This window comes from Tenrec ecaudatus, chromosome 16, assembly GCF_050624435.1.
Source record: "Tenrec ecaudatus isolate mTenEca1 chromosome 16, mTenEca1.hap1, whole genome shotgun sequence".
Taxonomy (NCBI): Eukaryota; Metazoa; Chordata; class Mammalia; order Afrosoricida; family Tenrecidae; genus Tenrec; species Tenrec ecaudatus.
Window position 1 is genome coordinate 112,220,462 of NC_134545.1, and position 13,785 is coordinate 112,234,246.

The window sequence follows — 13,785 nt, forward strand, 5'->3', positions numbered from 1 at the left end:
TGGTGGGCAGGGGCTTGTGCCCCGTTCCTTCTGCTCTGGAGGGCTGCCAGGTGTACCGGTGCCTCCCCTCCTGAGGATGCAGCTGCCCCTCCCTCCGTGGCACACATGTGCTTCCTGAGAGTTGGGCTGTGTGTCTTCATCCTGAGATGTGTCCCCTTGGGGAGCCCTGTGTCCATCCTGGGTGTGTGTCCCCCTTGGGGAGCCCTGTGTCCATCCTGGGTGTGTGTCCTCCTTGGGGAGCCCTGTGCCCATCCTGGGTGTGTGTCCCCCTTGGGGAACCCTGTGTCCATCCTGGGTGTGTGTCCCCCTTGGGGAGCCCTGTGTCCATCCTGGGTGTGTGTCCTTGGGGAGTTGTGCGTCCGAGCCTGCGGTGACCCCATGTTTGATAGGTGTCTTCCCTGTCTAGTTGCTGCTGGGCGGGGACTTGTGCTCTGCAGGCCGTGAGGGTGAATTCAGGGCGTTTGCGGACAGGGTGGTGTGTGGCTCAAACTGTGTCCCTGCAGCACATGGGGCAGTGTGTGTGGAGGTGAGGGTTTCCTGAGACCTGGCTCCATTCTTCATTTCTTTCATTCTTAATTTAGTAGCTTCTAAAATAACCTAGCACTAACTGGACACTGATGGGAACTCAGGGCAGGGTGTGGGCTGGCAGAGCCTCCCAGGTCGCCTGGTAGCCAGCCCTCCAGACTGCCCTCTGGCAGCTGCGGCCCGGACCCTTGTTTAGATTGGACCCCTGACCAGGAGGACACAGAAAGATTCATGTAGAGCCTCACCAAAAACCTGTTTGGGTTCAATTTGAGCTCCAGAAAGAACCACCACCACCCCCTCCACCAAAGAAACAAAAACAAAAAACCACTAAAACTGTTGTCAAGTCCCACCGACAGTGTCCCTGCAGGACAAAGAACTGCTTCATGGAGTGTATAAGACCATGTCTTGTAAGAAGAAAGTCAAAGGAAATAGAGGCAAGAAGTAGGAGGCAAAGGGCATTTATAGAGCTCTAAATACAGGCGCATGTAAATATGTAGATATATTTATAAATGATGATGGGGAAATAGATCTATGTGCATATATTTATAGGTTTAGTATTAAAGTAGCAGATGGACATTGGACCTCAATGCAAGAACACTTTTGTTCTATTAAACTGGCATTCCTGGATGCTCACCTTTTCATCACAATCCCTGAAGACAAATGGGTACATGAGCAAATGTGGTGAAGAAAGCTGATGGTGCCTGGCTATCAAAAGATATAGCATCTGGGGTCTTAAAGACTTGAAGGTAAACAAGCGGCCATCTAGCTCAGAAGCAGCAAAGCCCACATGGGAGAAGCACACCAGCCTCTGTGATCATGAGGTGTTGATGGGATCAGGCATCAAAGACCAAAAAATTATATCATTGTGAATGAGGGGGAGGTGCGGAGTGGGGACCCAAAGCCCATCTGTAGGCAACTGAAAAGCCCCTTACAGAAGGGTTGCAGGGAGGAGAGGAGCCAGTCAGGGTACAGTGTAGCAACAATGAAACATACAACTTTCCTCTAGTTCTTAAATGCTTCCTCCCCCCCCCCCCCCCCACTATCATGATCACAATTCTACCTTACAAATCCGGCTAGATCAGAGGTTGTACACTGGTACAGATAGGAACTGGAAATACTGGGAATCCAGGACAGATGAACCCCTCAGGACCAGTGGTGAGAGTAGCGATACCGGGAGGGTGGGGGAGAAAGGAGGAACCGATCACAAGGATCTACATATAACCCCCTTCCTGGGGGACAGGCAACAGAAAAGTGGGTGAAGGGAGAAGTTGGACAGTGTAAGACATGACAAAATAATAATCTTATAAATTATCAAGGGTTCGTGGGGGGCCAGGGAGGGAGGGAAAAATGAGGAGCTGATCCCAAGGGCTCAAGTAGAAAGCAATGTTTTGAGAATGATGATGGCAACAGATGTGCTTGACACCATGGATGGATGTGTGGATTGTGATCAGAGTTGTGTGAGTCCCCAGTGAAATGATTGGGAAAAAAGACCACGTCTTGACGGGAGCAGATGGCCTCATCTTTCTCCCGCAGAGCAGCTGGGGTTCGAACTGACCACCTTCCCATTAGCACTCCTTAGCCACTGCACACCGGCTCCTTCTGGAAGAACAGCCCTGGGTGTGAGTCAGGTCTGTTATAACACCTCCTGGGAGGTGCACATGGTCAAAACTAGCTTTGGTGTTGGTCTTAGCAGACAAGTGTGTCTGTGCGCGCCTGTGTGTGACTTAGCATAGTGTGGGGTGGCATGGTGGCCTGTGATGTGGCATGGTAGTGCGCAGTAGCATGTGGTATGTAGGTGTGTTGTGGGGTGTGATGTGATGGTGTGACAGGATGGAGACTCTCGAAACAGGGCTTTCGGGGGAAATGTATTCTTCATGACCCAGGTGCATTAGTAAGTGCCCCTTGGCTAAGCCATTCCAATTCACGGGACACTGGTATCTTCGCAAGGCAGGTGATATATATCGTATGTATGCCTATATATAATGTATGTCTATATATTAGTGTGTGTGTGTATACACGAGGGGTTACTCCAGAATTTTTTTCAAATCTATGTATTAAACATTTTTTCAACAACTTTATCACCATTACACTTAATGCACTTGTCAGATCTGCAAGTTGCTTGGTGCTTGTCTAGCGGAGAAAAATGCATACTGCGGATTGCGGGTTTTCCGGTACCCCTGTAGGTGTGTATGTATGTATGTATGTATATACAAGTGCTTGAAAGCTGTTCTTAAGTTTAACAGTCACGTATGTTATCGTAAGTTGTACACATTTCTCTTGGTTGATTGTTTTCTCTTGAGCTTTACTTTTCTTTGCCACTTTTAGCTCAGCGTTTTGATGGGGTGTGTGCGGTGCCCGTGCGGCCTGCAGGGCAGCCCTCTGCCTCTCCATCAGGTTCGGTGGCTTTGCGTTTGCTTCCTGACGCCATCTGGACTGGGTTTTGTCTGTGGGATCAGGGAGGACCAGTCTACCACAGTGTTTTAAGGATAAACACTGGTGAGTGCTGCACTCTCCTTCCCTGCATCTCTGTGGAGACCTGCACACGGTTCTGGGGTTCTGGCCGAGGCCCGGCTTCTGAGGAGGCTGCCTCTGGCCGCCATGACAGCACTGCCTCCTGCTGACTCCAACGTCCTCGTGCCTCCTGCGGAAATGGGAGGACTTTTTGTGTAAGGGACGAGAGGCAGCTAAGCCCTGGGGACCGCGAGCCCAAGACAGGAGGATGGGGCCGGCTCCGCAGCTACGTCACCCTCAGAATTCCTTCCACCGACTTGTCAGTGTCTCAAGTGTGAGCGAGAGGACTGCTGAACTCCCTGCGTGAGGAGATGTTTGTTTAACCTTTCAGGACTGGGCGTTTGAATCCACGCAGACGGCTGTCCCAGGCGTCTGCCCCGCCCCGCCCTGCGGAGTGCCTTTCCGGTGGCATCTGCGTGGCATCACGCCCTGCCTTTCCAACCTCAGCCACGCTCCGCGACACAGGCGGGCCCCATGTGTGTTTGGCCCTCTGCTTTTGGCCTTGGCTGACTCAGTTCCTGGGGTCAGTTGCATCGCCAGCAATGCCTGGAAGGCCGGCCCCTTTTCCTCCTGGACCCTCTCCACCGCCTGCTCTGCGTCTTCCTTGTCAGTCTTCAGGGCCCAGACCCGGCCGGTTTCGTGGCTGGCACCTGGCACGAGTGTCTGCCTGTGGGTCCACATGTGTACGTAGACAGATGCCCGGGTGTGCGCCTGTATGTGTGCACGTGTGCATACACTCATGCCTCAGTCTGCGTCTGGCAGTTGGGGCGCCATCCCTGCAGACAGCCCTACAGTGTGATTGTAGTCTGGGGTCCCCCAAGTGGTCTTGCCCACTGGACGCTCTGGGCATCACTGTCCTTCTTTCCCAGCATCCCTTGGCTGCCTGTGTGTGTGTTTCCCTCACAAGTCAATTGTCAGTGGCCTCTTTACAAGTTGTAAACAGCCATAGACATGTCCGTTGCTAGGACCACCGGGCCCTCATTGACCATCCGGTGCGGCCCATGCTCACAGGGGCCTGAGATTGAGACGTGGCAGATGCCTCCCCGGGGCCTGAGCAACTGCCTGTGTGCTCTGTCGTAGAAGGCCGGCCTCCTTTGCTGGAAAGGACAAGGCGGAAGCAGGTCTGGGGGTGATAGGACAGAACCCGCCTCTGGGAGAGTGCATGGCACACAGCTCGAGCCACGGTGTCCTGGCTCCCGCAGGGGCCTCACACACTCCCCAGGACAGATGAGGGCCGTGGAGAGAGGCCGGGGTCTTCAGTTCCGCATTCACTCTGCTGTCTGCTGGGCAGTTTGTTCTGGCTCGAAGCCTGGCCTATGAGTTCAGTCTTTAGGAGTGGGAGGCCAGCATGGGTGGGACGAACCATGTAGATCAGGGCACCTATTGCTTGGTGGTCCTCAGACCCATGGACAGCTCAACTTGGTGGACTTGTCCAGCCTGGCCCTGTCCTTCTCCGCTCCCTTCCCTTTATCAAAGCAAACAGCACCCAGACTCAGGCCGTTGAGTTGGCTCTGGGCCACAGGATCCCATAGGACAGGGTTGAACTGCCCTGTGGGTTCCAGAGCCTGCACTTCTGTGAGCATAGAAAGCCCCGTCTCTCTCCCACAGAGCGGCGGGTGGTTTCAAACTGCTGACCTTGTGGTTAGCAGCCCACCATAACCACTCTGCCCCCAGGACTCCCTTTAGGGTTTGTTACAGTCCTGTGGCTTTCTTACAGAGGGCCCTGGTGGCCCTGTGGGTTGGGCACAATGCACCAGCGCCTGTGAGGGAGAAAGAGGAGGCAGGCTGTTCCCTCTGGGAGTCAGAACAGGTACCATGGCAGTGGGTGGGGGTGGGTGGGGTGCAGTAGGTAAGTGCTGGCTGCTGACCAAGAGGGGGCGGGTCAAACCATGGTGCCCATCGGGGCCCACTCATGGGGGCTTTGCGGTTCCCTCCCTGGTCTCACAACCTGTTCTCTTTCCTTGCAGCCAGAAAACCTGCAGAAGAACTGGCTTCGGGAGTTTTATCAGGTGAGAAGCCTGTGGCAGCCTGCAGGCTGTGTTGGGGTGGCCCCTCTCTGTGGCCTGGCCTTGCAGTGTGGACTTCAGGTTATGCATGGGACGCGCTCTGACCGGTCCCCGGGTGGCTGTCCTAGGAGCAGCACTATTCAGGATGAGATGTGGGGCAGCGTGGACACAGGGCACGCCCAGCTGGAGGCCACCTGTGGTGGCACAGCAATGGGGTCCTAAGCCCACGGACTCCTAGTAGCGTCAGTGCCAGCCAGCCTTTGAACCCAGCATCGAGGACTGACAGGGTGCTGAGTCTTGAACTTGGCCTGTTGTCACCATCTACCTGCCTCTAGTCTAGCACCTGACCCCAGGAGCCCCTCACCGTCTATTCAGGTTGCTCCCTGTCGACCTCATCCACCCACTCTATGCACAGACAGTAGGCTTTGAAACCACATAGCTCCTGCCCTGTCTGCATGGCCCTGAGGCCTGCAGCCCGGCCCATCGACCAGGACTTCAGCCCCAGTGTGCCCAGGACTTCCCTTGGCCACACCTCCCCACCCCCATCCTGGGCTCCAGTGCAGGGGCATGGGGGCCCCCTCCACAGCACGCTCTCAGCCCCCACTACTGCTCCCATGATTTACCACTCAGAGACGTGATTGCACATCTGTTGGTGACTTCTTAGGACGAGGCGGCCCCATGCACTTTGCCCCTGAGCTCGCTCCAGCTGTGCCCGGGGAAGGAAATGCCTGCTCAGGTCTGGCCCTGGCGTTTGCACTGGGCCCTGGGAGACAAGCTCTTCGCCTCCTCGAGGCAAGGCCCCTTCACTCCTGCCCGTCCCTGGGTCTGGGTGCTGGAGCCCTAGGATCCAGTAGGTGGGATTTGGTCATGGACACTGTCTGATTGGTCTGTTTGGACACTCAGAGACCAGCACAATGGCAGCTGTCACTGGAGGGGGAGGGTCATGTGAACGTCAGGGGCCAGGAAGCAAATAGGTCTTGTGAGAGTCACAGGGCCAGTGGAGGCTGGATACCAGGCCTACGCCCCACTGGGGCATCTGGACCATGTGTTTGTGGCCACCTGGGTCCCAGGAGAGGGGTAGATGGGCAAGAAAGAATAGGTAGATGGAGCGGTGAGCTGGGAAATGGGTGGGAGCCGCCTCCCCTATCCTGCAGGCCTAGTCAGGTGGGACTTGGCCCCACTCCTCCATCATGCAGCTCTGGTTTCCTAAGTCTCGACTTCTGCTCCAGCCGGACAAGGGCTGGAGGTACCAGAGGTGTGCGTGCACATGTGCAGTCGGTCCACACCATCGCCATCCTCACCGGTGTCACTGGCTCCTGTGCTCTGCACGGTGCCCGTCACTGGGCTGGCCCTTGACATTCCCGTGAGACCAAACAACTTCAGCTCCTGAGCCACCAGCCGTGTCCCGGTACTCAGTTGCTGGGGGTGGCTGGCGCTGCCTGGAGGAAGCACAGCCTTCCCACAGCATGTGCTCCCCTCCCCTCCCCGCAGTCCCTTCATGCTCCCCCCGCAGCCCTTTCATGCCCTCCACCCATCTGTACCCGTCAAGGCCAGCAGCATCTCCTTGCCTCTTCCCCTCTGAGCTGCAGGGAGAAACCTCCCAGGAAGGAGACAGCCACCCTCCTCTAAGACCCACCCTCGTCACTCACACCCCAGTCAGCCATCTCTGCTAATCTCCCCACCCCACCCCCAGTCGGTCCTCTCTGAGGTAGGAGTGCTGCCCTTGCCCCAGTCATTGATAGTGGAGGTGGTCTGTCCTGCTGATAACATGTTCAGAGTACCAGACCCAGTCCCACGGTCGTAGCCTGGGGTCGGGGTGTGGCGGGTGGGATCATGTGCATGGTGTGGGTTTGACAGGAGGTCTGCACGGGCCGTCCCCTGTGCTGCAGCTATACCCTAGTGCACGTGGTAGAGCACACTGGGGCCACGTTTGGAAAACTTCTTGGACATGTCCACATACCTTAAGGGAAAGAAACTCTGGACTTGGGGACTCAGGACCTTAGTCTTGGGGGACCTTACGGGGAGCTGGCATAACCTAGTCCACAAAATGTCCACCCCACTCTGGTGAGGAGCAGCTAGTCTTAAACTAAATCTGCTGAGCGGCCATCTTAAGGTGTAACTGCAGTCTCTCCCTGACCGGAGGAGAGAAAGAAACAAGCAGATAACCAGCTCACTGCTGTGTAGTTGATTCTAACACGTTCCCAGCCTGTAGGGCAGAGCAGAACCGCCCCTTGGGTTTCTGAGGCTGTACATCGTTGCAGCAGCAGGACGCCTGGCCTGGCTCCCTAGGAGCAGCTGGTGGGTGTGAACTGCAGACCTTACTTGTCAGCACGACACCAGCTGAAGCACGTGGAATCCCGTATCCAGTGGACTCATGAGCCTGTGACCATTATTGTCCACACCCTGAGGCCTGAAGTGCTGTAGGTGCCCGGCTACCACCACCAGCTGCTCTGTAAGGGCCCGTGTTAGAAGGTCCTGGATAAAACGGGAGGCAGCATAGTGGGGCTTTGCGAGGAGACCAGGCTTGCCAGTGGGATCGAGAGCTGTGGACCCTCTGAAACTGGTCCTTGGTCACCCTTCCAGTCTGGGCCTGAACTCAGGCCTGTGGCTCAATTTTAGCCAAATCATAGACCAGTCTATAAGGAGAAGCATAACACCAGTGAGGTACACACACCTCGCACCATGGGCCGCTTGGGACCCAGAGGGACAGAGCTGAGGAGGTGTGAGGTGTGGTAAGGGATGCTGCCTGGCCTGTGTGTGCGCTGTGCCCGGGGAGCCTGGCCAGCTGCTCTCTCACAACAGAACGCTGGGAGAGTCTCCCCTCCGAGGCCAAATGCCAACACCTGCTCAAAGATGGCAGTGGGAGTGTGCCGGGCACGAGCTGCCCGAGAAGAGCCCCAGAGAGGGGCTGCTGGGACCCTCACACCTGCGAGGGACAGGAGCAGTGTCGCCAACCTGAATTTGCTGCACTGAAAACAGCAAGTCTTGATTTAGCACATTAAAATGGCTATGTTTAAAAACGAACCAAACACCAGTGTCATGGATTAAATTCAGTTTACCCTGCACCCCCTCTCCTGCATCAGCATTGTCAGAGGGTGGCAGCCCCCCTGAGCAATAGAGGACATGGGCCCTCCGGCCAAGCCTCTGAGGAGACCACGTGAGGACTGAGACCTGCGGAATGGGAAGAGCAGGCCAGGCTCCTGGGAAGTGGTTTAGATCCAAGTCTAGATTCCTGTGGGTGAGGTGGACGCACTGTCTGCATCCTGAGAACTCGTGATGGCCGCCGGCTCGCTGGCACAGTGGGTGCTGCATCGTGCGTGCCCACTGTGGCGCTTGAGCAGAGCGGAGAGAGCGAAGAAAGCCCCCGAGGCCCAGACTTGCCTCCAGCTTGATGACCCCCGTCCTGAGGAAAGGTGGGGTGAAAGATACTGGGATTCTCCCCCAAACTTTCTGAAGCCTCTCCATGAATTTTTTTCTCTCAATTCAATTCTTCAAAAATGTGTGCACTGGGGAATCTTTCCCTGCCAGCTAATAGGCTTTGGAGTTTTCTGTCATCTGTATAGGCCATCTTTTTAAAAAGTACTTTATTTTTATTCATGGGCCCTTACAGAGTTTAAGGGAGCCCTGCTAGCATAGGGGTGCACATTAGGCTGCTAATCACAAGGTCAGCAGTTTGAAGCCACTAGCCACCCTGTGGGTGGAAGATGAGGTGTTCCACACCCATGAAGAATCACAGTTTCAGGAACCCAGACGGGCAGTTCTCCCAGTCCTGTAGAGTCACTGTGAGTCAGAATTGACTTGATGGCCGTGAGTGAGATTGTTTAAAGTTTGCTTTGCTGGTATTAAGTATACGAGGGGTACCCCCCAAAATGGTTAAAAGCTCCACGGAGCTTTTTGGAGTACACATTTTTCCCACTAGGCAAGCTTGGAGCAACTCGCTCTGAGTTAGTGCACCCAGTGGCATCGCCTGGGAAGGTTCTCTTTGGTCACAGTGAATTTTTTTATGAAAGCAGTTTCGTTTGAATCTCGTTTTTTTTGTGATGGCCTAGTTAAGAGAACAGCATTTGGCTGAGAAATTTTATTTCCTGCTTGGGAAAAATGCCACAGAAATTTTCGTAATGTTGAACACAACTTACAAAGACAGCACTATGGGAAAAACTCAAATGTACGAGTGGTTTTCTAGTTTCAAAAACGGTGACGTGAAATGTTGATGATGACACACTTCATTCTAGACGTCCGTCACCTTCCCGAATGGACTGACGGACCGTGGGAGAGACGGGGAAGTTATCTGGACTCCCTTGGAGCTCCATCCAGCGAATTTTAACAGAAGATTTGGGAAGGACAAGGGTCACTGCCAAATGTGTGCCTTGGGTTCTGACCGACCCGGAAAAGGAACATCGCGTAGAAACATGCTTGCTTTAAAAGAATGGCTTCGAAGCAACCAGACCTTTCCCCCAAAGTCATTACTGATGACGAGACAGGGTGCTATTCTTATGACCCTGAAAGCAAACATCCATCAAGCCATTGGAAGACACCATCATCACCTTGCCCCCCAAAAGCTCGTCAAGTGAAATAAAAGATGAAGATGATGCTCATTTGTTTTTGATGTAGGTGAGGGGATAGTGCATTTGGAGTTCATTCCACCAGGTCAAACTGTTAATCAAGCTTTCTTTTTAGAGGTTCTGAAAATATTGCATAACAGTGGGCAGCAAAAAAGGACCGATTTGTGGCAATGGGGGTCTGGTTTTGTTACCATGGCGATGCACCTGCTCACGCAACCATCTCAGTGCACCAGTTTTGGGCAAAAAACAGCATGCCTCTCTTGCCCCACACACCTTACTCACCTGACCTCACTCCGTGTGACTTCTTTTTGTTTCCTCTTAATGAAGAAGGACATGAAAGGACAGTGATTTCACAACATAGAAAAGGGGTCGCCCAAGACCACCGGAAAATACATATTTCTGATGGTCTTAGGAACCTAGACACAGCTCCTCTATCCGTCTCCAGGCGGGTCCGCCCACATGCAGATACGCCCACCTACCAGTACCCAGCATGAAGGCTATGCTACATCGTGCTTCAAGACAAAATTTCATTTATTTGTCATTAAAGATAAATATTTCACACTATATAATTACATATTGTTTTTGTGATTCATCACTATGCTTTCATTATGTAAGAATGAAAATACATCCTGCAATTTGCAACTTTCATTTTGTAAGAATGAGAATACATCCTGCAAATCATTTACATGACAATTCATCACAGTAGCAAAATGACAGTTATGAAGTAGCGATGAAAATAATGTTACGGTTGGGGGTCACCACCACATGAGGAGCTGTGTGACAGGGTTGTGGGCATGAGGAAGGTGGAGGACCGCTTCCTCAGACCAAGTTCCCTGTATCAGACCCATTACCTTTGAGTAGATTCTGACTCACGGCGACCTCTGTAGGGCAGGGTGGAACTGCCTGTGTGGGTTTCTAAGACTTGTTACAACTCTTTGCGGGAATAGAATGTGTCATTTTCCTATTGTGGAGCAACTGGTGGCTTCAAACTGCTGACCTCATGGCTCGCAGCCTAACGTGTAACCACTGTGCCACCGGGACTCCTGCCCCCTTGTACACTGAAAGGTTAATAATACATCGTGACTCATTGATTTTTTCCAAATCCCCACAGTCATGTAAGGCTAGCTTAGCGTCTGAAAATCAATCACTGGAATTTACCGGGCCAACAAGAAGATCAAGGAACAAAAGCGATATTGCCATCACTGTAAATTTAGAAAAGGCATTTGACAACTCCTGTCGGCATTTCTAATAGAAAGCGACCACAGTCGACTGAGACTAGAAAGGGGAGAAGAGCATCCTCAATGAGCCATGTCCTGCCCGGAGCCCTGGGCGGGCTTAGTGGTGATGCAGCCCAGCCTGCTGCAGGGGAGTCTACCTGGAGCTGCCTCGGAGGGAGACCTGGTCCACCTCCTGAAACGGCAGGGGTGATCCCGCCCAGCAGGCTCTGCTCTGGCCCACCGGGGCCTGGACGTTAGGGCTGGCTCCACGGTAACTGGCTTTCACCATCATGTTTCGTGGAGAGAGAAGGAGAGAACATGTGTCTCAGACAAGTCAAGGCCGCCTACGTCCCCTCCTGCACCGGTTCTAGAGCAAGAACAGAAGCCACGAGATCAGAAAGGAAGGAGTGGCCGTGGACTTGGCAGACCCTGCTCAACGGGGAATGCGTCCCGTTTGTAACGGGGAAGGCCAGAGAAGAAGCAGTGCACTTGAGCTGTGGATGGTGGGGAAGGACACTGAAAGTACCGTGGAGATCTGTCTTGGAAGAAGTCCAGCTAGAAGGCTCCTTAGAGGCGAGGTGGCGAGACTTGGACGTGCTGTCAGGAGAGACCAGTCCCTGGAGAAGGACATCCTGCTTGATGAAGCAGAGGGGCAGAGAAAAAGAGAAACCTTTCACAAGATGGAAGGACACAGGGCTGCAACAGTGGGCTCACACACTCGCGAGGGTGCCGCAGGGGCGGGCGGTGCTTTGCTCCGCTGTGCACACATAGATAGGCTCTCTGGGAGTGGGAATCAACTCAATGCCATCTGAAAGCGACAGAGTCAGCATGAAGACATATGTAATAGTGGAAATGGAAAGCTGGGCTTGAAAATGATGTTTATTGTTTCAGTAGCATCGAAGAGCACGAGGGTGAGCTAATAAAACCCAGCAAGGCCTGCGCCCCCCTCAAGGACAGGCGCCCGGGTGGCGCGGGGGCTGCTAACCAGGAGGTCAGTGTTTTGAGCCCACCAGCTGCCCCCGGGAGAGAGAAGAAGCGACGTGCTTCTCTAGGGAGCAGGCCCACCCTGCCCTTCAGGGTCTCTTGTCAGTCGGAGTCCACTGGCAGCGCAGAGAGACGGAGAGCCATGCTCAGGCTCCAGGGAGCCCATGAGCGTTCTGGGTCGAGGTTGGCAAGATCGAGGTGCCAGCTTAGCCCTGGTGGTGGAGTGGTTACACGTGGGGCTGCCATCCTCATGATGGGCAATTCGAAGGACAAGGGGGCTTCTACAACAGGCAGAAACCCACAGGGGGTGCTGTGAGTCAGCACTGACTCCGTGGCAGTGACTTTGGTTTGGAGCAGAGAGAACAACAGCAAAGTTCGAGTACCCATGCGCTCATTTGAAGAGTTGCCTCAGAGGTCAGTAGCCGGAGCAAAAGGGTGCAGCCCCCACTGAGGAGCCACAGAAACGGCCCCGCCTGGGGTGGCCAGCAGACAACTGGTGATAGGGTGCAGGGGGCTTCCCAGCAATAGATGCCAGGACAGGTCACCATTCCATGTGCAAAGCAAGGGTCCCGACTTGGCATTGTGTGCAAACATTATCCCAACGGGCATCATGGAGCTGCATGCAAAACCTAAGACTATTAAAGTTTTAATAGGAAACTTCAGAAAGGTGTGATTAAGCAAAGATTTCTAAGCAAGCACTGCTATAAAAGGGAAAATATCCCAGAACCCCTCTTGTTCCTCCTTAGCACCACCTGCCCTCCTCCTCTCAACCTCGCTCTGCCCAGGCCAGCCCCTCTGCCCTGGTGGTCTGCTCCCGACCAGCCAGGCCCTGGCTCAGTGACATGGTCTGCAGGCCCTCTGACGAATCCCACACCTCAACCCCACTGGTCACTCTGACTACCTTCCCCTCCTGCCTCGGCCATCCTCATCACACAGTCCCTTCTGTGCTCCCAGAGCTGACTGGACTGTCCCCAGGGAGGGGTGTGTCCAGCTTCAGGCCTCTGCTTGCCACAAGTTATAGCAGTCCATAAACACCTCTGTCTTTGTCGGGTTGGCCCCGGAGCAGCCTGGGCCGGGGTTCCTGTGCACACATATAACGCAGGCACTGGAGGAATCCTGGCAGCAGCAAGGCCAGGATGGGCATCCTGGGGCCGGTTCTGCTGCTGAGCAGAGGCCTGTGATACGGGCGGCGTGGTGGGGCACCCATGACCTCTCCACAGGGCCAGGCCTGTTAGTCAGGGCTTCCTGGGTCCAGGTGGGGCTCCAGTTGGGCGCGCTTGTGGGGGGTGGGGTGGGGGTGGGATCAGGGACCTGGGCCTGGGTGCTGGGACCCATGATGAGTGTGAGCTGGCCCCTGAGAGGCAGCGCAGCATGCAGTCAGAGAGCAGATACCACAGCTGGGGAGGCCGCGCACTGAACCGCCGTCTCTTAGCCTCTGGTTTTCTGTGGAAGGCTGGCCAGCCTGCTCTCGGGGGCTACACTAACATGTCTTGACTCACGCTTCCCCGAGATGTTGACCTAGAGGTGAAGTTTACACTGAGTGAGGTCCATGCGCATCCTCCCAGCATCAACCAGGGTGTGCACGTGGGCACACATGTCCCTGCAGTCTGCCCACCCTCCCACGCACACTGCTGGGCGGCTGCAGTGAAGCCACCAGCGTAGCACCTGTCATGCTGGACCGTGGCAGACCAAGAGGACCTGCCTGGAGCCCTGCCCCTGAAAGAGGCGGCCAGTCTGGCAGTGAGCAGAGCTGGGCTGTGCTGAGTGCTGCCGGCTTGAACTGCTGCTGCTGCTGCTGCTGCTCAGCCACACAGACTGACTTGGCCTCTGTAAGAAGCAAGTTCTCCTGACCAGCTCTGTGGCCTGTGGGACAGCTACACTGGCTTTGTGGTCAGCGTGTGTGGCGGGCTGACTGAGGTGGAGCGTGGACACAGTGGCCCCAGCTTGGGCAGGAGGAAGGGGCTCACTGCTGACCAGCCA

At 54.6% G+C, this 13,785-nt stretch overlaps 1 protein-coding gene across 1 annotated transcript in view; it reads left to right on the forward strand.

Annotated features, from left to right (window-relative positions):
* Positions 1-13,785, forward strand: part of INPP5A (inositol polyphosphate-5-phosphatase A) — a 122,013-nt gene that overhangs the window by 34,187 nt on the left and 74,041 nt on the right. The window contains exon 2 of the mRNA XM_075533881.1: positions 5,004-5,045. Within this exon, the coding sequence (XP_075389996.1) occupies positions 5,004-5,045 (42 nt within the window). The remainder of the gene's footprint in view (positions 1-5,003; positions 5,046-13,785) is intronic.